General features: G+C 34.2%; 1 protein-coding gene across 3 annotated transcripts in view; it reads left to right on the top strand.

The window, feature by feature from the left end:
• STRN (striatin) overlaps nucleotides 1-23,856 on the top strand; it is a 105,787-nt gene that overhangs the window by 14,934 nt on the left and 66,997 nt on the right. For all 3 annotated transcript variants that reach the window (XM_025454186.3, XM_025454184.3, XM_025454185.3), the window contains exon 2: nucleotides 17,228-17,331. In XM_025454186.3, the coding sequence (XP_025309971.1) occupies nucleotides 17,303-17,331 (29 nt within the window). In that variant the 5' untranslated portion in view covers nucleotides 17,228-17,302. The remainder of the gene's footprint in view (nucleotides 1-17,227; nucleotides 17,332-23,856) is intronic.

Genomic DNA, 23,856 nt, shown 5'->3' with positions numbered 1-23,856 from the left:
CCTGTAGTAGGTTTCAAATCTCTTCCATGATTAGGATGTTTATATTTCCTACCTGTTAAGGTACACTTTCTAAACCAACATAGTTTATTTAATCTTGCTTTGCACATAAGTCATGTTTACTTTTTTTTTTTAATTATTGCTCAAAAGTTTTGTCATTCTGGAATGTACTTCCACCACCTCATAATTTGTATTCTTTCAGATTTATATATTCTTTATTCAAACTTAGTTTAAGTCCTATTTCAACACAAAGAGGTTTTGGTTTTGATTGTTACTTTTTTAGTACTTGCTTTTGTCATTTGGCAATTAGGGTGTGCTATCTCTTACTGTTTACTTGCTTTTTATGAATCTGTTCAGTTAATTTAACAAACATTTATTGAGCATCTGCTACACGCAAGTGACTGTTCTAGGCATTGAGGACAGTCCCTGTCCTCTTGGAGCTTTAGCAACTTCCTCTGTACCTTACTATTTTTTAAATTCTAACTCCTATCATAGTATGTGTATGTGTATTAACATTATGTGTTAATAATGATGATATTATAATTGAGTTCAAATTCGCAAGAAGGAGCCCCTGACTAATAATACAGAAAAAAACCCTGCCTTGCTGCTGACCAAAAAACACTAATAACTATAGAGAAAAGGATAATTATTCTGGATGGTGAGGATATCTTTTGGAAGGTGGCTATTATCTTGAATTCAACGATAATTTAAAAAAAAAATTAGCCAAAGTAATACTGCCTTGGAAGATATTAATTCAATTGTATATAATTAGTCTCCCATGCAAATTAACAGAATGCAAATAAGTAGAAATTAAAAAAAATACTCATTGTCTTGGGATCAGGACTTAGTTTTGTTTTCCCCATATAATCTTCAGTTCCATATAATCACAGAATGTTAGACTCTCCCCGTGTAGTTGAGGAAACTGAGGGTAAGAAAAGTAACTTTAATAAGATCACACAGATTAGTGAGAGAACCAGGAGTAGGAATCTCCCAACTTCCACATCAAAGAACATTGAACATTGAATATTTGTACAATACAGTTCAATAATTGGTGTTTATAGTTCTGGTCCTGAGTTATCAGGAAAAATTATGTTCCTGGCTTATTTTCTTTTTTTTTCAAAATGAAAGCAGGAATTTATTGATCATTAAAAGTCCGTATGCATCAAAGCTTAAATGGTTTATCTCAGGTATTTTTTATGTATGTCTAATAAGTTTTTTCTATTTTCCCTACTCTGTGTTCCCTTGTTTATTTGGTTGAATAAAAATGGTTACTTTGATATTTTGACCTGATTTTTTGTATACATATTTTTTATGATGTTTGAAAATCAGGTACTTATTAATAAAAGCTTTTTTTTTTTAAATAAAAGCTTTTTTTAATAAAACTTGACATCCCTAGTTAAGGAATCTATGTTGATTTTTTAAAAATGTTTTTGTAGAGGTCCCTGGGTGGCTCAGACTATCAGTTAAGTGTCTGCTTTAGGCTGAGGGGAGGATCCCAGGGTCCTGGGATTAGCTCCCCACCGGCTTCCTGCTCAGCAGGGAGTCTCCTTTGCTGTCTGTCCCTCCCACTCCATGCCTACACATGCTCTCCTCTCAAATTAAAAAAAAAAAAAATATATATATATATATATATGTATATATCTTTAAAATGTTTTTGTAAGTTTGCTGTAACATGGATTAGAGAAGAGATTTAGAGCATGAATCACTGACTAGAAACCACCAATTTTTCTACAAAAAAGAAAGTTTTAATCCTTACTTAGAATTCAGAGTTAAACTTAGACTTTATTTTTAGAAACTGCCTAAATTTTACATTTAGCAGTGTTAAAGAAAACCAGAGCTGGACATAGTTAAGGTAGTACAAGCAGATTTTAATCAAGGGCTACTGAAATATGAGGAAAGAGACCTCAGTATAGAACTGGGCTCAATTCTGAATACAACAAGAAAAATTAGGAATTTATAGCCAAAGGGGTTGGGGCAGTGGGTGGATGTAAATTATGAAGAGGAAGCATCAGGATTAGGGGATTATGGTTAAACTGAGAAGATTCTTGCTGAAGGCCTGCCAGGGTGACCACATGTGACCTGCGGTATGGGAGGGGTGAGGAAATTGATCAGATGTTAAAGGTGGTGAGATATTGAAGGTGACGGATTCCTGCCACACTGATTTAGTTATGATTGTTGCTAAAATTGGGGGATGTGCAGGTGGACATGGAAGTCCAAAGATCTGACTTAGTCAAGCAAACTGGCTCAGAGGAGCCTAACTGAAGTTTGGTTGAGAAGAGAATCTTTGTCAGAAGAAATGATTTCTGGGTGCCTGGATGGCTCAGTTGGTTAAGCGTCTGCCTTCGGCTCAGATCATGATCTCTGGGTCCTGGGATTTAGCCCTGCATTAGGCTCCCTGCTCAACCAGGAGCCTGCTTCTCCCTCTCCCTCTGCCGGCCACTCCCCTGCTTATACTTTCTCTCTGTCAAATATTTATTTATTAATAAATATTAATAAACATATAAATATAATATATATTAATTGTATAATTAATTTATAATTAAATAAATTAAGATTATTTAATAATCTTAAAATAAAGAAGAAGAAGGAATCATTTCTTTAAGATAACAGTAGGTGGTGGAGCCTGAGTGGCTCAGTCTGTTAAGTGTCTGCCTTAGGCTCAGGTCATGATCCCAGAATGCTGAGCTTCCTGCTCAGCAGGGAGTCTGCTTGGTCCCTCTTCCTCTGCCTCTCCACCTCGCTCATGCACACATGCTTTCTCTCTCTCTCTCTAATACATAAAATCTTATACATAAAATAAGATAATACATAATACATAAAAAAAAGAATAGGTGTATATATATAAAACACAAGATATTGAGAGAGATAAAGGGTAGAAAGAACGCCTTCCTCTCACCAATCCTTTTCACAAACCTACTATTTAGAGATAAATTCTACTAACAATTTAGTGTGAATCCCTCCAGAATTTTATGTATACACACATAAACATACACACTTGGGTTTTTTATTGAACTTGCATTTACCTTGGCAATAATTGTTCATTGCTCTCTTGTTTAATCTACTTATCTATTTTAATGTTCATTCTTTTCAATTCTCCTTCCATTTTTCTCTTTGTAAAATATTTTTTCTGTACATGTGTTCTTTCTTTACAAAAATCAAATTGTGTCATTTTTTCTTTTTAAAAAGATTCATATGAGATATTTTCTATATATTAACTCCATTACTTTGAACTGTTTGAGAATTTCCTTAACATAGTAATGGTTTGTTGGGTATACATAAACCTAATTTATCTAAGTTGCCAATTGCTTTTGAGAATGAATGCCCTTGTCTGCATTTATGCTAGCAGTGCCTGATCATGTCTAGAATTCTACTACTTGCTAGTCTCATTAAATATAAAGTTATATCTCCTATTCATATTAACTTGCATTTTTCTGATTATTACTGAGAACAAGCATCTCTTTCAGCTTGTCAGCCTTTTGGGTTTCTTGTTCTCTAAATTTCATATTCATATGCTTTATGAGAGCATGGAATATCTACTTATATTTACAAGTGGGATTAGTTTTTCCTCTTTTTCTATAATTTATTTTTGGTAATTTTTTAGGTTAGTATTACAGTTTTAGCAAGAAAAAGAATGCTGGTTTTATTTATGAAAGCTAAATAAATCCAATACTTGTAAAGTAGGTTAAGATGAAGTTATTGGGATTTGTATTTATATTAGGAATATTACTTAAAATAATAGGCATTGTTTTATGTAATGGGTTTAATTTTTAAAAAGCATATTTTCTGGATCTCTTATAAATGAATAAAAAGAATATATATATACACACAGACACACAGACACATAGAGATATCTACATATATATCTATAGACACACATATACTTGTAGCTAACTTAATTGATTTGGGACAGGTTATGGATTTGTGCATGATAATCGAGATTACCAGATTACTTCCAGATATATTTGTAGTCTGGAAGCTCAGGTGCTGTCTTGCCAACTGCCTGCAGGGAGTGCCCACCTTAATAGTAAAATCAGCAACATGTGAACTTACATTTCAGTCTTATCCTCCTTCACTACAAGGTCTTTAAATTTAACTCTGTAGCATTTGTGTTTTCTTCAGATCTGTTAGTATACTCATTTATGTTTTAGATATGATTGGTTTGCATATAATTTATTATTTTGTGTCTTTGTGTGACAATGAAATGAGTCAATAAAAAACTTATTTAGAAAAATATAACCTAAGAAGAACTCAACAAAAGATAAGTTTCATTAATTTCATTTATTTTCATATATGTAGAGTTGTAGTTCCTGTTCTTTCAGTAATTATATAACCAAACCAGATGTCAGTTTTGCTTATCTGTCTCTGCATACAGGAAAGTCCAGAAGAGAATTCAGGAAACTCTTCACATTGGTTATCTCTAGGTAGTGGGATAGGGGTAAAGGAATGGATTTGTTGGTTTTTTCTTTGTATGTTTATATAAAATTTGAATTTTTTTCCATTTTACAGTATTTTTTTAATGAAAAAATTTTAAAAAGCAATAAAAATACAGCTTATTGAACTACTCTTCATGAGTATTTCATGGTTCTGTTATAGGACAATAGTCAACATGACACGAAGTCAGTATCTTAAAAGACTTATTCCTTAAAGTAATGAAAATACTTTTTTCTATTTATTTTAAAAAATTAATAACACTCAATACTAGGCAAGATGTGTTAAACTTTACTCTCATACATTGTTGTTGGTATTATCAAATGGTCAGTGTCTGTCAGGAAACAGACTTTGACCTCGTATCATAATTCAGTTTGTTGCAGTCTTTCCCAGAGAAATAAATAATATCCTTAAAGGCCTATATGGATGAAAGGCAACATACTGAATGGGAGAAGATATTTGCAAAGAACATATCCAATAAGAAATTAGTGTCCAAAATACATAAAGAACTGATACAACTCAACACTCAAAAAACAATCCAATTAACAAATGGGCAGACAGCATACATAGATATTTCTCCAAAGATGACATCAGCTGGCCAACAGACACATGAAAAGGTGCTCAATTTCACTCATCATCAGGGAAATGTAAATGAAAACCACAGTGAAATACCACCTCACACTTGTCAGAATGTCTAAAATCAAAAACACAAGAAACAACCAGTGTTGGCGAGGACGTGGAGAAAAAGGAACCTTTGTGCACTGCTGGTGAGAATGCAAACTGGTGGAGCCCCTGTGGAAAATAGTATGGAGGTTTCTCAAAAAGTAAAAAAACAAAACAAAACAAAAAACAAAAAAACCCCAACTATCCTATGATCCAGTGATCACACTCTTAGGTATTTATCCCCCAAAATACAAAAACACTAATTCAGAGTGATACATGCACCCTTATATTTATTGCAGCATTTCTTACTATAGCCAAATTATGGAAGCAATCCAAGTGTGCATTGTTAGATGAATGGATAAAGAAGTTGTGTGTGTGTGTACACACACACAGTGGATATTATTCAGCCATAAAAAAGAATGAAATCTGCAACAACATAGATGGATCTAGAGAGTATAGTGCTAAATGAAATAAGTTAGAGAAAGACAAATACCATATGATTTCACTCATAAGTGGAATTTAAGAAGCAAAACAAAATGAGCAAAGGAAAAAAAAAAGACAAACCAAGAAAGACTTCTAACTATAGAGAACACACTGATGGTTACCAGAGGGGAGGGGTGTGAGGATGGGTGAAATGGGTAATGGAGATTAAGTAGTGCACTTATCATGAGGAGTGCTGAGTAACGTATAGAACTGTTGAATAACTATATTGTACACCTGAAACTAATATAACACTGTATGTTAACTACACTGGAATTAAACTTTAAAAGTCTAGATGAATGAAGAACATCATTAGCAGTTTATTTTGTACTAGTAAAAAATTAGTCTGAATGCCCAACTATAGTGAAATGAATATAAGGAAAGCTTTTGGCTGCAAGTAAACCTTATTATAGCACTGATGTGACAAAGGTTCTATTTTTCCCACAGGTCTGGTGGTGGGTAGTCTTTTTCTCTGACATAAGCTGGTGTAGTTATTCAGTGATGACATGAAGTAACTAGGCCTTTTCTGTTATTCTTCTCCGTCTGTCATCCTTCACCCCCAGCATGTTGGCTTCTTGTCTTCTTTCTTGTTAATTATGATTACAGGATTGCTATAGTTACAGACATCAAGACCCCAGTGAAAAGCAGCAGAAAGATGTCTGAATGTATTTTGGAGTGTGTCTACTTTTTTAGTGAATGGTAAACTTTCCCATAAGTAGCTTCTCCCCATCCCCAGCAGGTATCCATATATATCTCTCATTGGTTACATAGCCATGTCTGGCCAACAGAAACCAAAAAGCATGAATTTTACTTTCCAGATTCTATAGTGGGAAGTTACAAGATAGAAAGGGGTTTGGAGGGCAGCTCCGGTGGCGCAGCGGTTTAGTGTTGCCTGCAGCCCAGGGTGTGATCCTGGAGACCCCAGATAGAGTCCCACATCAGGCTCCCTGCATGGAGCCTGCTTCTTTCTCCCTCTGCCTGTGTCTCTGCCTCTGTCTCTCTCTCTGAATAAATAAATAAAAATCTTAAAAAAAAAAAGGGGGGGGGGTTTGGAATGTGTATTTTGAGTAGCCAGTCCACAAAATCTACAATGGTTAAATAAGTAAGGGTAAATTTACTTGAATTGATTTTTTTTTTACTCAGTTATTATTTTTACTTCTGTAATAAACTCAATGAAAATGATGGTATAAAAACAGTAATATAAAAAAAGTAATAACAGAAAATTAGATTAGTTGCATACTTAAACTGTGTTTAGCAGAATCCTTGGTATTCCAAAGTGCTTATTTTCTTGCCTCCTGACTGAACATTAGTTTAAGTGCCATAAAGTAGTAAAACAGTATTTACCACATAGAGGTGTTTTTCTTTAATAGAAAATAATAAGTACTCTTCAGAGTACCTCAGAGAAGGGAGGGATTACTTTAAGCTAAATAAGCTAAGACTTGGCATTGATAGAATTTAAAATTTCAGAAGGGCCATAGGGAGCTAGTGGGGACAAAGAGAAGAGCATAAGCCAAGAGACATGGGCTTGGCAGATTTTAGGCCATATTTGAAGACTAAAAGATTGTCTGCTTTGATTGGAGCACAGGATGTGTGAGAAGGGAATGTGGAAGGCAAAGCTAGACAGGTGAGTTGGGAACAGATTATAGATAGCCTTAGATTCCATTGGGAAGAATTTGGGCTTTAGTTACATAACACTTTAGATTTATAGGATCATGATTCGGACACATTGAATAAATGCTTTAAATATGAAGAGTGTTGCCCCTTGAAGACTGTTTCTTTAGAGATTGTATATCTCTATAGATATATTGAATATTTCTGTAGAGATTGTATATCTATCAAAGGTAATTTGATTGATCTAAAACATGTTTAGAACTCCTCTGCAGTATTCAGTATTCTAACTATAAAGAAAATCATACACTGTAGAAAACTTGAGATTTGCAAGGGTTACTTTGAGACCTTTGTGAATTCTCAAATTTTAAAATTGAGAGGTCTTTGTGTGGGATCTTTGCTTCCACTGAATTATATTTCCTTTGAGAGTCCTGTTGTATATACATTCCTATTAAGTTAATATTCTTCTCAATGTTAATGAAAGTTTTATTTCTTTTGATGAATAGATTTTGCTCAGGTTGGAGCATTTGCTGAGTCAGTAATTTGTGTGTGTGTGTGTGTGTGTGTGTGTGTGTGTGTAGAACATTTGGTGGACTTGTTCACGTTCATAGTTATAAGCTGTTACCAAAATTGACATTTCCTTCTTTTTCTAAGAGCTATCACTTTCTTAGTCCGTATATTTTCTTCATTTCCAATACCACTGCTAGCCATTTGGCTTTCTTTGGGGTTGGGGGGGCATTTTTTATAAAGAAATTCAGTTCAAAAAAATTATTTTAGAGTTACTGCTTATGAACTTTGAGATATGAGTGCTTATTTAGGCTAGGCTCACACATTTAATCTGGATTTGATCTCTAGCCTCTCATTGTCTTAACGGAATGTCTTCTCAGTGGCTCTCAAACAGTGATAACTGTGAATTTTAAATCTGTGAATGTCAATTTTATTATATTGCTCATCCGCAGATTCTTCCCTTGATTGATACCGTATTCTCTCCATTCTATATGTGTATATGAATATGTACATATTTTTCCAGCTTTATTGAGATGTATTTGACATACAACATTGTGCAAGTGTATAGTGTACAATATGTTGATCTAATACTTTTGCATGTATATATGTATATTGCATGTATATATGTATATTTTAAAACTGGACTTTTCACTTCTTGTGCAAACATTAGAAACATTTACAAAGATTTGGGAGAAAGGAGGATATGCTGTGGGACTTGATTGGTTGGGGGCAAGAGGGAACCTGTGTGAGGACTCAAGAAACCTGCTGATGTATGGTTATTTATATTTTGCCATCAGTTGATAATATGTGTGTAATTTAGTGTTTCAAGTGTGAATTTGGGCAGTGGAGAATTTCTTATGTAGGACAATCTATATTTTTAATCATACATTTAGGGATGGAGGGATTGCTGTGATAGAATAAGCCACTATATCTCTTGTGGCATTTCAGACATAATATGTCATCTAAAAAAAAAAAAAAAACAAACTAATCTTTTTTGGAAAGGAATGCTAGATAAATAAATAAAAATAATGGTACAGAACTTTAATGAGGAAGATTTCAGGAAACTCATTCATTTGTTAAAAGATAAATAAAGATAGCTCTAAAATTAATACTAGATTAAGATACAGTTTCTGAGATGACATTTATTTTTTAGGGAGAGTGAAGGAGGGGAGGGGCAGAGGGAGAGAGAGAATCTCAAGCCGACTCCTCCCTGAGCACTTAGTCTCACCTCCCTGAGATCATGACCTGAATCAAAGAGTCATGAATCACTTAATTCACTGAACCATCAGGCACCCCTATTTTGAGTTTATGTTCACTGCTTTTGCCTATAACTGCGTTTCTGGTTCTATACAGCATATTCTACTGGTCTACATATGTTTTATTCAGCATACATGTTTCATCCACTGGACATGGAGCTCCGTTTTATTTTGTCATTACCATAGGCCTAAGTGTCAATAATTGTGCCTGGTGCAAGGTAGGTGTTCAGTTAATATTGTTAAATGAATAAATATGAATATTTCAATAAATTTATGACTCAAATCCTCATTTATTAGGAGACTCCATTGTCTGGTCTTAGCTTTTTTCTATACATAACCTGTTCTGGTCTTGTACCCTCTTAGATTGAAAGTGCATTGTGAGTAGGAACTTGGTTTTATTTGTCTTTCCTATATTCTTTACAGTAATTTGAACTGTGGTGGGTAGTAGGTATTCCCTAAAGATGTGATTTTTTTTTAATTTTTAAAACTTTTTTATTTATTTATGATAGAGAGAGAGAGAAAGAGGCAGAGACATAGGCAGAGGGAGAAGCAGGCTCCATGCACCGGGAGCCCGATGTGGGATTCGATCCCGGGTCTCCAGGATCGCGCCCTCGGCCAAAGGCAGGCGCCAAACTGCTGCGCCACCCAGGGATCCCCCTAAAGATGTGATTAAACTGAATGAAGAATGGTCAATTTTATTTTTTTATCAGAAGATTGCTAAAAATGTAGTCATAAACGAGAAATTTGGAAGAGAATCAAAAAAGCTAATGTGTCCTTGTCTGTCAGCTTGAGGGCATATATAAGACTTTGTACTTCTGTAGAGTAGAGAGCTAGGGTTTTGGGACAGCTCTGTTCCTTGTTCTTTAACGGCCTATTTGCTTTATTTTTGGCCTTCTAACTATGTCACAGATGGTGTAGGTCAGTGGTTCTCCAAGTGTTGTCCCAGAATAGTAGCATTAGCATCACCTGGGTACTTGCTAGAAATGCAAATTCTCAGGCCCCACTCCAGACTGAGACTGGAGCTCGGTTTCAGTAGTCTGTGCTTTAGCCAGTCCTCTAGGTGATTCCCTTGGTAAAGTTTGTCTCCAAGTGGTCACACTGTATTTAGGAGAGAGGGCTACCTAGGGGCAACAGTTGTATGTCAGTGAAAACCAACTGGTAGCCTGAATTTAAGAGAATAATGTGATCCAAGGCTTTTCAGAGTGAACAGGTATGGCTTATAAACGTATGAAGATACAAAGCAAATTATTGAAACTTCATTGTATGCTATTTCTTAGCATAAGTAACCTATATTATTCACTTTTACTTTTCAAGTATTTCTCATTATTTGTGAGTTTGTGCTCAAATAAAAGTGAGAAACTTAAATTGGTCAAGTTTTCTCTTACTTTACATTTTTGTAAAAATGAATATTCTTTCCCTCCCATAGCAAATGACCAGGAAACAACTGAAGAGTGTCCAAACCAAACTAATATTTTATGTATTTTTTTGAATATACTCAGTGATTTCAATTTTGAATTTGAGCCCTTTATCATTTTAGAGTATAAGATAGTTTAAATGGTTTCAGTAGATTAAATGGTACTTTTAATATTGTTTATTAGATCCTCTTGTATGCAGATATAACAGGTCTATATAACAGATAGATATCCTTTTGACAAATTGGAGTTGAAAATAATACAAAAATTCATGTTTATCATGTAGACTTAAATAATAAAATATCCAGTTTTTTATTTTTGTATTTCTAATGTTAGGAAATGAAGGCCTAGTTTTAAGCATATAATATAAAAATCTTACGAGGCATTGTGAAAATCCTAACATTCATTTTCCTTGAGGATAATTCCAAAATTTTCAAATATATGTACCATTACCATTAGGTTTCCTTGAACAGATAAATGGATGTATGATGACTTAAAATTAAAAAAAATATATATATATGATTTTATTTATAATATTTGAAAGCTGTTTTCATGCCTTACCTACGAATTTACTCCATTTTTCTAATTTTTTTCTTATAATTTCAATCTCATGTCTTAATCTTTTGTTCCAGGACCTCTGGAAAGTTCAGATGAGTTCACTTTGTGAGAATGTTGAGGTGACATTAGTGCAGGCAGAAGCAAAAGTTTTAAAAAGTAGGCAAATTGTAGCTTAATAGTTTATAGAGAAGTATACCTATAAAATAAAAAAATAGATAACTGAATTTATCACTATTCCATATTATAGGACGGTATTGGAGGTTAGGAATATATTTGCTCTCTAACTTACAGATCTGTCTCTCTTACTTCAGAGATTGTAGTTGTAGTGATGTGCAGGGAGAACTTTTAAGGGGCCCTTTGGACCATGCATTTTTCTATCACGTCCTTGTTGCTGATACTCCCACTAATTGCGTGTATGTCTTGAGTTTTCCCAGTGGTGATTCATTCATGGTCTTAGACTGTCATCTTGGTTCACTTGTGAGACTATTTTGCTTTTTAGGGATATAAACTACTCAATCTCTTGGTGCTTCTTTTCTCTCCTTTGTAAAAATAATGTATTTGTATTAAAACATCTAAGGCAAAGTCTACAAACTGGTGACTTGTGGAGCCAGAACTAGGGAAGGTATTTGTTTGGCTGTAATAGTCTTTACATATTTCAATTAAGAGACTTCTATACATACTAACATGCTTGTGGTACAGCATTCAGAGGGTATAAGGAGGGACAGTATATTTAAAGGTAGTTTTAACTCCTATCCTCTTTCTTCCAGCCACCTGGTTACTTTCTTTGGAGACGTTCAGAATGACTATATGTTTGTGAATCATTCCAGAATTATTACTTCTACATGGAAGCATAATAGTATACGTATCTTTTTTTTTTAAACCAAATGTTTGCAGACTATATACATTTTTCTATGTCTTTCATTTAATCTATCTTGGGAATCATTCTGTATCAATATATCTAGATACATTGTTTTGTATCAAAACATAGCATTCCTTTGTATACAGATGTATTCCACTTTATTTTCTTTATCTCCTCTTTTCCCTCCCTCCCTCTTTCTTTTGTTCTTTCGTTCTTTTCTACCCTCTCCTCTCCTCCCTTCTCTTCCATTCTTTCTTTCAGTCTCTTCTTATGTCTCCCCTCTTCCTTCTGCCTTTTCTGTTAAATAATCCAATTCAAACAACAGTATCCTGCCATATTAGCAAAATCTTTATCTGGGATTTACTTTTTATTTTGAAAGGGTAATGAGATTTATACCAGTTACTATGCTTTAAACTCAGGTGGTTTTTACAGAAGAAATTAGTCTGTAAGAACATGTGTTTTAAGATCTTTTGTTTCTAACTTTCTGAGTAGAGGTTTTCCAGAGGGAAAAAGTTTAAGATATTGACTGTTTCTTCCTCCTTTTTAATAGATATTAGTTAAGGACCTGATTTTCCACTAGTTGTATTCCTAATTTATTTAACCAGTCCCCTCTGAATGAACATTTGAATTATACATACATTTTTGTGTGTATTCTTTCAGTACATCATTTCACATGTGTGCCAAAATATTTGAAGGATAATGATCTAGAATTAGAATTGCTGAGTAAAGGGACGTCTGGGTGGCTCAGTAGTTGAGCGTCTGCCTTTGGCTCAGGTCTTGATCCTGGGGTCCTGGGACTGAGTTCCACACCGGGCTCCCCACAGGGAGCCTGCTTCTCCCTCTGCCTATATCTCTGCCTCTCTGTGTGTGTCTCATGAATAAAAGAAATCTTAAAAAAAAAAAAAAAGAATTGCTGAGTAAAGAGTATGTGCATTTACAGAGTCGATGGATGTTGCCAAATTGTCCACTGTAGTGAAAATAATTTACATCAATACTGCCAACTTTCAAATTCCCTTTTCCTCAACATATTGTTTTATTACATTATTGAACTTAGTCTACTGGAAAAGGGGAAATCTGATTATAGTTTTTATTGGTATTTCTCTTATATGTGACATTAAACATCTTTTTAATATGTTTGCACTTTATGTATTTCCTTTGTATCAACATGTCCTTCGAATGTGTTTTTATTGAGTCCTGGATTTTTATCTTACTGGTTGTAAGTGCTCTTTAATTGAATAAGAAAAGCAAACTCTTGTGATTTGTGATGACTGCATTTCCTATTTTGTTTTGACATTTGTCAAAAAAGAATTGTCTTATTTCTCATAATAGTTTTTCGGCAACTTTTAATTGCCATATAAATGTAAATATTTTTTTGAGATAAAATGTATTAATTTTTTATGGCTTTGGGTTTTGTCTTATTCTTAGAAAGGCATTCCTAACCTTGGGGTTATTAAAACAAACCCTACCTTTTCTTCAAATGCTTTGGGATTCTTTGAAAATTTTTTGTTATTTGTTTTGATGTGAGAAATGTTTTCTAGATAGCTGCCCATCAATATTTATTGAAAAACCTACATTTACCCCAGTGCTCTGCAATGTTCCCTTTAGAGTATACTAAATTCCTATATATATTTGGGTTTGTGTTTGGATTGTCCATACCATAGTTCTCTGTTCATGAATCAGTACTAGTGTTTAAATGACTGTAGAATCATAATATCTTTTAAAGTATCTTAAGGATTTTATTTTATTTTTATTTTATTTATTTATTTTTTTAGGGATTTTAAATATTTATTTTGCTTACTTATTTTTTCCATGTGTACTTCAGAATTGTCGTGTGCTGTATTCTTTGCGTAGCTTTCTTTTCCCTTGGAAATTTTATTCTAATCAGCTTATTTTTGTTATTATAAATGGGATTGTTTTCTGTGTCTGCTGTTTTTATAGCTCATGGGTTTTAATTTATTGTTTTTATATGTGGACACTTTACTAAAATTCCTCTATTTTTTGGTAAGACTTTGTAGTCAGTTTCCTTGGATATTCCTGGTATCCACTCAAATTGTTTGCAAATAATGATAATTTTATTTCCTCTTTTCTGTTCATAAACTTTTCTTTCTTGACTAAAGATATTGGCTAGTACCTCCAGAACATGGTTAATTAAATATTTGTGGTGAAAAATGGATATCTTTATTTTGTTCCTGATTGTCAGTACTTCTTGGGTTTTTCCATTATACATGATGCTGACTTTGAATTGAATTTTTTTTTTGTATTTTATCGTATTAAGGAAGATGGCATAGTGTTTGTTTCAAAATTTAAAATTTAGATCTTATATGAATAGAACAGTTGGCAAGGGTAATACACAGAATTTTTTCTTCTTTTTTTTTCTTTTTAATTTTTATTTATTTATGATAGTCCCACAGAGAGAGAGAGAGAGAGAGAGGCAGAGACACAGGCAGAGGGAGAAGCAGGCTCCATGCACCGGGAGCCCGATGTGGGATTCGATCCCGGGTCTCCAGGATCGCGCCCTGGGCCAAAGGCAGGCACTAAACCACTGCGCCACCCAGGGATCCCAGAATTTTTTCTTCTTGAACTATTTGAGGGCAATTTGCCAGCCAACCTGAGCCAGCCAACCTGATAGACTGTTGCCTTCCACCAGATACTTAAGTGTTTATTTCCTATAAACAAATACTTTCTTATGTAACCACATATAACCATCAAAGTCAGGAAATTAACACTGATATATTGCTGTCATCTAACCCTCAGACCCCATTCATGTTTCATCACTTGTCCTAATGTCCTTTTATTGCCAAATTCAGTTCAGAATTTGGTTTTCATGTCATTTTTTACTTATTTATATATTTTTAAAGATTTTATTTATTCATGAGAGAGACAGACAGAAAGAGAGAGAGGCACAGACACAGGCAGAGGGAGAAGCAGGCTCCATGCAGGGAGCCCGACACGGGACTCGATTCCGGGACTCCAGAATCACACCCTGGTGGCGCTAAACCGCTGAGCCACCTGGGCTACCCCAGTTTTCATTTCTTTTTAGTCTCCTTTAGTCTAAAAGTCTTTTCTTGACTTTTATGACCTGACAGTTTTGAACATTACAAGAAAATTAATGTAAAATGTCCCTCAACTTGAAATTGCCTGATATTTCCTTATGATTGATTTCAGGTTATGCATCTTTTGTGGAAATACCACAGAGGTGTTCTGTGATCACCAAGAAGTATCACCAATACTTCCATTACTCTTTTTTGTTTGTCTTTCTAGGTAACTCCATCTTCTTTGTAATCTTTCTCTTGTGGGTCTTTTATTTTTATTAAATATTTAATACAATGTGTGAATTGATAGGATGGGGAAGCAAGTGTGCTGAGAACCCAAGGAGTATCTGGTAGGTTCAGGAATGAGTACAGTAAAGACTTTGTAGTATTAATGGGCTAAAGTTTCAGAATCCTACAGGAACCATGATGGTGGCGGAAATACAAAACTAGCCAAAGGATAATAGAGAGGAAGAAATTGGTCGTTAATTTTATTATTATTTTGATTATATAATTATGCAGATTAGATCATTGTTTTTATTAAAGCCATTTTGAAGACTATATAGAATTCTATGGGAGAGCATAGAATTGGTCAAACAAGTTGAGCCATCAAATCCTTTTGACAAGACTTTCATTTTTGCAAGCCTTTATTTCTTTTTTTAGTGGGTGCATGGTGCAAGGTGGGGGAGTAGGTGGAGATGAATAGAGGGAGAGGGAGAGAGAATCTTAAGACGGTTCCATTCACAGCACAGAGCCCGACTCAATGCTTGATCTCATGATCCTGAGCTGAGATCAAGAGTTGGATGCTTAACTGACTGAGCCACCCAAGTACCCCTCATTTTTGTCAGCTTTAAAAACAATGTATTATGGGATCCCTGGGTGGCGCAGCGGTTTAGAGCCTGCCTTTGGCCCAGGGCGCGATCCTGGAGATCCGGGATCGAATCCCACGTCGGGCTCCCGGTGCATGGAGCCTGCTTCTCCCTCTGCCTATGTCTCTGCCTCTCTCTCTCTCTCTCTCTCTCTCTCTCTCTCTCTGTGACTACCATAAATAAATAAAAAAATAAAAAAAACAAAAAAAAACAATGTATTATTACATTGCTTACATAAAATAATGATTTTGCAGGGTACATCATTTCACAAGGTTTTATGATCATTAAGTTTGGGTAGTATAGATATTTGATGCCTTTTCCTCTGTGAATACAATTGTTTTGGACTATTTTTAATTCAGTAAGAAAAGAATAATCCTTTTAATTGCATTTTAAGAACTTAATGAAATGCAAACAATAACAGTACCATGTACATCTTGAAAATTATAAGATGCTTAATAAATTGGATTTTATGTTCATTATGGTACTGAAAGCATGGAGTGTTACTCAAACTGAGTAGAAGTAAGTTTAGTAACTCACTAAACTAAGTTGGACAGTTCAGAATTTAAGAATGTGGTAAGGTCATCATTAAATAAAAATTCTTGCTTACTTAAATGGAAAGCACTATGGAAATATAAATAACATTGTTATCTAGGTTAATGTAATAGAAATGGAAGAGGAAAGCATAAGAGAATAGTGAAACTGATAGCTATCCTTGAGGGCCCTTAAATCCTTTCTGCCCTATTCTTAGTGGTGTTATGTGAGTTATTTAACAAGTTAGTGTTTGCAACATAGTTTCAGTTCCTTAAGTGGAAAATACTATTTCAATTATAAATGTGTTTTAGGTATTCTGGAGAGCCGCTCTTTCCTAGCTGTTTTTCTGAAGACAAGAGTTTTATGGTTTTGTTTACATGTTAAAATTAGGGATTTTTTTTTTTTTTATCTGTAATTATTCTTTGAAGGAGCCAGGAACCTATGAAGGGCTCTTGTCTCTGATTTACCTTTTTGAACTTTCACTTTTTCCCTGCATATTAAGTCTCTTAAAGGTGGGGATTGAGAAAAGGCAGCTGTGTATTGTTGGTAGGGCAAGTCCAGAATAGACTCTTTGAAGACTGTCTTAAATCCATTAGATTTACATATGTGGTGAAGCTCTGAGAACTGTTACTTTGCAATGGTATTACAAGAACTCACTATTTTACTTTCTCCCTTTCCCCATCTTCACTCTTTAAGAAGCCCCCTCAATGCCATAAACACTTGATCAGACTATACTGTATACTTTGCATGTGTCTAAATTTATATTGATTGTTTTAGATAACAGACTCTTAGAGGATACAGTCTATCTGTTGTAAAATCCCTGGTCTGAAGTAAATGCATATTAAAAAAATTAATTTTTTCCCCTTGCAATTAGTGCCTTTCTATATCTGTACATACTTTGTGACACACATGTAAAAGGAAACACATTTGTATCTAAGTGTCCTGTCTCCCAAAGTTTCTTTCTTCAACTGAGTTAAAAAGTTTTTTTATTTGGTCTAATCTTAGTTTTGCTTTTCTTTTTCCCACTCAGGCCCAGATTGCTTTCCTTCAGGGGGAAAGGAAGGGTCAAGAAAATTTGAAGAAGGATCTTGTGAGGAGGATCAAAATGCTGGAGTATGCTCTTAAACAGGAAAGGTAATTCAGTGAAATGGACGGTGATGTTCTCTTTAAATATTGGGGTAATTTCTCTTATTCCTAAAACTAACACAAATTTTAATACTTAGTACTTTTGAGTTCAGGAAATAGTATCTCTAATACACATTTACAAATGATTGTAATATGTTAATGTTACTGTGAATGTCTAATAATCATAGCCAATAAACTGATTTATATGATTTTTAAAAAAATTTAGCAACATTTTACCTCTGCCTTGTCCTTTCTGAAGAAACTTATTGGCTTTCTGAGCTGTCATTGTCCATTTCTTTAAGGAATTGAAATTGTTTTTGAGTTGTAAAGGAAATTTCTGTAATGCTTACTCCCTTGTCATCTAATATTATTCAATTTGATGTGTTTTCTTTGGGGGAAAAATGCAGACTGTATTGAGAATCTTTTTATCTTTTTCTAGACTTTTTTGGTATTTTGTTCCTTTGCTATTAGCTATTCATATTTCTTAAGTGAGTCTTATCTTTCTATATTGCTAGAGTCTAAAATAGGTTACTAAGCGCAGGTCACAAGTAAAGGACAGTAGGTCATAGATGAGAGTTTTGGAAATTTCCATATGAATTATAAGTTAATTTTTAACAGGTGGTCTTTGGATTTTTTGTTTTTGGGTAATAGTTTGTTTTCATTTCAGATAATTGAGTACTTGATAGGCAATATTGAAATTTTCTATTTTGCTTGTTTTGATCATGTGCTTTTCTCATTTCTTTGAGGTTGATTTGTGGACTGTTTGCAAAATTTCCATAAAATAGCAGTTAACAGATAATACTTATGAATATTAAGAAGCCGATTAAATTTTATTAGAACTTGTTTCACCTTTATGCAGGATGTTTGAATGGCACAAGAAATTGAAAACTAGCTGACCTCTTGGTAAAAAATAGATAATTGTTTTTATTCCTTGAGAGGTTGGTTGACCGCTATATTGGAGAAATGGGGGAAACTTTTGCCTACTTTTAAAAGCATGCAATTTGGGAATATTTGAGATTTTAAGCAATCAAATTATAGGTGTCATTGAATAGAAAGAGTAATAGCAATAATGGCAACTTAACTGCTATGTACCTTGCCCTGAGGCTTAAAAACAAAGTAACTTGAGTAGAGTTGCAAAGTTGTATAGAGCTGTGATTCAGATCCATCAGGTCTGAATTCTGTACTCTTTACCAGTGTATTATTCTATCTTGTGATACAGAAGAATTAAAATATGCAGATACTAAAGTAACCAGGGATGTTAGCCGTGTGTATGTGTGTGTGTGTGTGTGTGCACGCGCGCGCTCATGCGCATGTGTGTATGTATATAAATATGTCCCTTCTCACTAAACATATTCACTGATGTATCTATCCAACTTAAGCACTGTGCTGGAGCTGAGTATAAAAACATAGCTCACTATCCTTGGTCCATAAGGGCTCAGAGGAGCAAGAAGCAGACTTGGAAACCACAAAAGTACAGTGCAATGCAGTATGATAGGTGCTATGGGAGATGTCTGTACAGGGTACAGTGGAGTCACAAAGAATAGAGTGGTTATTTGGATCTGGAAGGTGGAAGTAGAAGGGAAGATATAATTGGAGAGGAAGTGAGACTTGAACAGCATCATAAAAAATAAGGTGTTTGCCAGGTAGGCAAAGTTCAGGAAATAGGATATGTTTGACAGGGAACAGAACAGTTTGGTGTGTCCAGAAATTTGCAGTCACTGTTTTTTGGATGATAGGATGTTAGTTGTGATTTAGTAAGTGAAAATAGTAGACCGAGGCAAGATCCAGATCATGGGGAACTTAACTAAAGAGTTCAAACTTTTATCTTCCATATAATAGGGAATGTTGAAAGTTTTCCAAAACCTTTTATTCTAAAATTTCTTTTTTTTTTAAGATTTTATTTATTTATTCATGAAAGAGAGAGAGAGGCAGAGACACAGGCAGAGGGAGAAGCAGGCTCTATGCAGGGTGCCTAATGCAGTACTTGATCCTGGGACTCCAGCATCACGCCCTGAGCCAATGGCAGGGGCTAAACCGCTGAGTCACCCAGGGATCCCCCTTATTCTAAAATTTCTTAAGCTAATAAGAAGTTGCAAGAACTACATGCCTTTTACCCGGATTTACGAGTTGACAACATTTTTCTGTATTTACTGGTATGTTCACTCTGTAGGCACATTGCTTTTTTCCTGAATCATTTGCTGCTTAAATGTAGACATTATACCCCTTTGCCCCTGAATACCTCAGTATATATCTTCTAATAGCAAGAAGATTCCTTTATGTAACTCTTTATCAAATTAAGGAAGTTTACTGTTGAAATAGTTCTATTGTCTAATATAGCCATAGCCTGTATAGTTCCAGTGATTATCTTTATAGCATTTTTTTTCCCTCAAATGTCCCAGTAATTATTTTTGTGGTACTTTTTTTCTTGGTCTAGGATCTAGTCTAGGAATACGAACTGTATTTAGTTGTCGTGCAATTGAAAGGAGCATGGAATAGTGTGAAATAGATTTTAGAAAGATCACTCTGACCTCAGTATGGGGGTGGACTGGAAAGATCTGTTAATAGAAGCTGGAAGAGTCTAAGAGTCTAGGATGAGAATGCATCAGCTATGAAACATTTTAAATAGAATCCATAAAAATTAGAGATGGCTGGGTATGGAAGATGAGGAGGAATGATAATTCAAGAATGATTCCCAGGTTGCTGGCTTGAATAGAAGTTTTGTAAGTTATCAAATGAATTAAAGATTAAGAATTAAGGGTTGAAAAGCAGATATGGGAATAGGACTCAGGACTAGAGATGTATACTTGAGAAGCATGAATATTGTGGATAAAGTTATAGGAGTAGTTGAAACAAGCACAACAATTATGGGAAGAGGAGAATCAGCCAGAGCCACAGAAAATGGAAATGTTTGAGGAAACGGCAGAAGGAGGAAGAGCCAGCAAAGAAATGGTTGGAAGAGGAAGGACAGAGCAGTATATTGGAAGCGCTAAAGAGGGTGGGAGTTTGACAACTGCAGATGCCAAACAGACTCCAAGTAAGTTGTAAACTGAAAATAGTCATCTAGATTTGTCAGGTAGGAGCTTGCTGGTATCCTTGCCAGAATAGCTTCAGTGAGGTAGCAGGAACATAAACCAGATCACAGGGGATTGAGGGGTGAGAAGGACAGATAAAGTGGAGACTGATAGAGTCGCTTATTTTTTCAAGTAGTTTGACTTTGAAGAACAGAAGAGATAACTGGGTCAAGGGAAGATTTTTTTTTTTAACTAATGGAATTCTGGGAAAAAGTCACTGATTTTATATCTTCTGAAATTTATGTATTGGTTTGAGATTTTTCCTGATGTATATAGCACTATTTAAATATAGTAAATTAAGGAATAAAAAAATAATTTCTTTGTAGATTGGAGCTCTGAAACATTTCAGTTCTTTAACTCTGAAATTATTTTTCTAATGCTTTAATGCTAGGAATTTTAAAAAATTTTAGAGTTCTAGAACATTTCATTTCTTTTGATTCTGAGATTATTTCTCTAATGCTTTAAGCCAAGATTTTTAAAGAAAAACAATTTTTTTTTAATTGAGGACAGTTTGAACCATCAGTGTAGAGAGGCATATATCTTCCGTGTACGCCTCCAAGCCTCAGCGATAATGCTCCTGTCAGCCTTGCTTCATCTGGATTTGTTTTAGCACAGCAGATTCTAGACATCTTGTCATTTAACCCAACACACCTAAGTTTAAGGATCATGGTGTAAATTGCCATGTTAGTGATTTTCTTAGTAGTCCTAGTTAAATAAGATCCAAATTCAAGTGAAACTGAACCTTTAACATTACAGCAAGATTACTCGTCTAGCTGTGAATTTATCAAGACATTCCATAAAGTATGATAGAATATGCAAAAGGAGCAAATTTACATCTAATTTTTCAGGAATACAGTGTGCAGTCTAAGATGTACTCTGGAACTTCTATACTGAAGAACCTTAAATACTATATAAAATACTGTCTGAAACATTCCATTTTTCCTGATTTCTGTCTTTCATGTACACTACTGTAAAAACCCATATATCCTCCTTGCCTCTAATATTTCCATATTTGAATTTGTCTTCTAAATTCATAGGATTCATTTTTTAAAATACAGATATATCTCTGCTTAAAAATATCTCACTTATTTCAAAGTTCTTCCTAGAACTCTTATAGCCAGGCCCCTATCTAGTCCTGTATGTACACACACATTTTTTTGACCTGTGATAAATTTTTTTCCCCACTTTTTCTTCTGACAGAAATATTCTTTATCAATCTGTTCTTCTGATTGGAAAACCTGATTTTTTGAGGTTTTGCTAAAATCTCATGTTACCTTATTTTGATTAGTTCTCCTTGATACCACCTTTGATAGATTAGATAATCCCTTATCCGAATTCCTATTACATTTTTAACAAGATTTTATTTATTCATGAGAGACACAGAAAAAGAGGAGGAGACATAAACAGAAAGGAGAAGCAGGCTCCCTGCAGGAAGCCTGATGCAGGACTTGATCTACTTCATCTCAGGACCCCAGGATCATGACCTGAGCCAAAGGCAGATGCTCAACCACTGAGCCACCCAGGTGCTCTTCCCACAACATCTGATAGAACTCATAACTCTTATCACAGTGTGCTGTCTTATTTATTTTAATTTCTCTTAGGCATTTCCTTGCCTCCACTCTTCATTGACTATAAACTGCAGGTTATTCCTAGTAGCCAATACAGTGACTGAAATGTCATAAGAATTGAGAAACAGTTCATTGATTTCATCAAATTATTTTTAGCATCAATATTTACAGTGTAATTGGAGTGCTATGTTATATTCCTAGCACATTTTATATAATAATAGACTTTGAAACAAAGCTATAATAGGACTTTTTTATTATTATACAATTTTTATGCTGTTTTATCCAGTAAAGGCCAGTAAGGGGGGCCTAGCTGTGTATTATAGAGTTGTTTGGCATGAGATCTGCTATTTATTTTATATAGTCACATTTAGACAAAAAGATAAGGGAACAAGAAGATTGGTAGATAACACAGTGAGATAAAGTGTTAAAACCATGGGAAACAATATGAGTGAGAAAGGTATTTAGTGTATTGGCTTCAAAAGGAATGTTACTAAGTTGAGAAGGGTTCTGGGAATAAATTATTTTTCAGTGAATTTAACAGTTCAGTAGGGAGACCCTGCTTCAAGAGAATATAACCTGTGGTAAACACAATAGTTCTTTCCTTTGTCTTTGTTTAATATTTATGAAATATTAGTTCATAATGTTATTTCTATTACATACATTGTAAAGATTATTTTCTAGTTTCTTTTTAATATAAACTCTGTTGCAGTTTTTCCTAAGACCACTAGAATGCACTATAGTGCAGTATTTTTTGTATAGAAATGTTTTTCTATATATATGTATATTTAAATGAACTCCATAATATTTTATTGCTACTTTTATTCCCTCCTCCTCAGACCAGTTACTTTGAATTGCTATTTGACTTTTAGGAGGTATGTTACATAGGAGGTATTTAGGTGAAAAATCTAAAGATTGACAGTTACATTAAGAACCTTGTTTAGTTTTTAGTAACTAAGCAAAATAAAGTGGCTATAAATCTTACTCTGTAATAATCAACAGTATTACAAATACATTGAAATAACTAGGAAATGTTTAGTCTGGTAATGAAATCTTAACATTAAGATTAACAGAAGCATTGGGGATAGAGAAAAAGATGTTCTACTTAATTTGGAACAAAAATATTTACTAAAAGTTAAAATAAATAAGAAATATATGCATGTTGTTAATTAACCAAATAACACATTGTGGTCTCCCTTATGTATCAGTTCATTGATTTCCCTTCCCAAAGGAAATCTTATTAACTAATGTCTTATGTATCATGTAATCTTCCAAAAATCTATATATATGAAATATATCTATGACACACATATATAAAACAAATATTCTTTTATTTTTATAGTTTATTTTTAATGGGTATATATATATATATTTTTTTTTAAAGATTTTATTTATTCATTCATGAGGGACACAGAGAGAGAGAGAGGCAGAGACACAGGCAGAGGGAGAAGCAGGCTCCACGCAGGGAACCTGATGTTGGACTCGATCCCGGGACTCCAGGATCACACCCTGGGCCAAAGGCAGGCGCCAAACTGCTGAGCCACCCAGGGATCCCAGTGGGTATATTTTATTGCAAAACATTTTGTGCATACGCAAAATGTATAAAGACTATACTCCTATATCTGCTACCTACCTTAAACATCAGCTGTCAATAATTTTCATAGGTTTTCTTAAAATTCTCCTCCATATAGACTTTGATTTTTCTGTTGTAACTGCAGAATAGTATGAATTCAAGTACTTTGCTCATTTAAGCAAATAATTTTCATTTCCTTTATACCTTTTTGAAATATAAAAACTTCTTTATGTTAAGTGCTCAATCTTTTAAAAAAATTAACTTTGAAATTTGGCTGTATTCCTTAGTACTTTTTTACTTTGGTTTTTCAAATTACTATTACTGT

The sequence above is a fragment of the Canis lupus genome, chromosome 17, assembly GCF_003254725.2.
Source record: "Canis lupus dingo isolate Sandy chromosome 17, ASM325472v2, whole genome shotgun sequence".
NCBI classification, from domain to species: domain Eukaryota; kingdom Metazoa; phylum Chordata; class Mammalia; order Carnivora; family Canidae; genus Canis; species Canis lupus.
The sequence above is the reverse complement of the archived record's forward strand: the minus strand, read 5'-3'. Positions and strand labels throughout refer to the sequence as shown.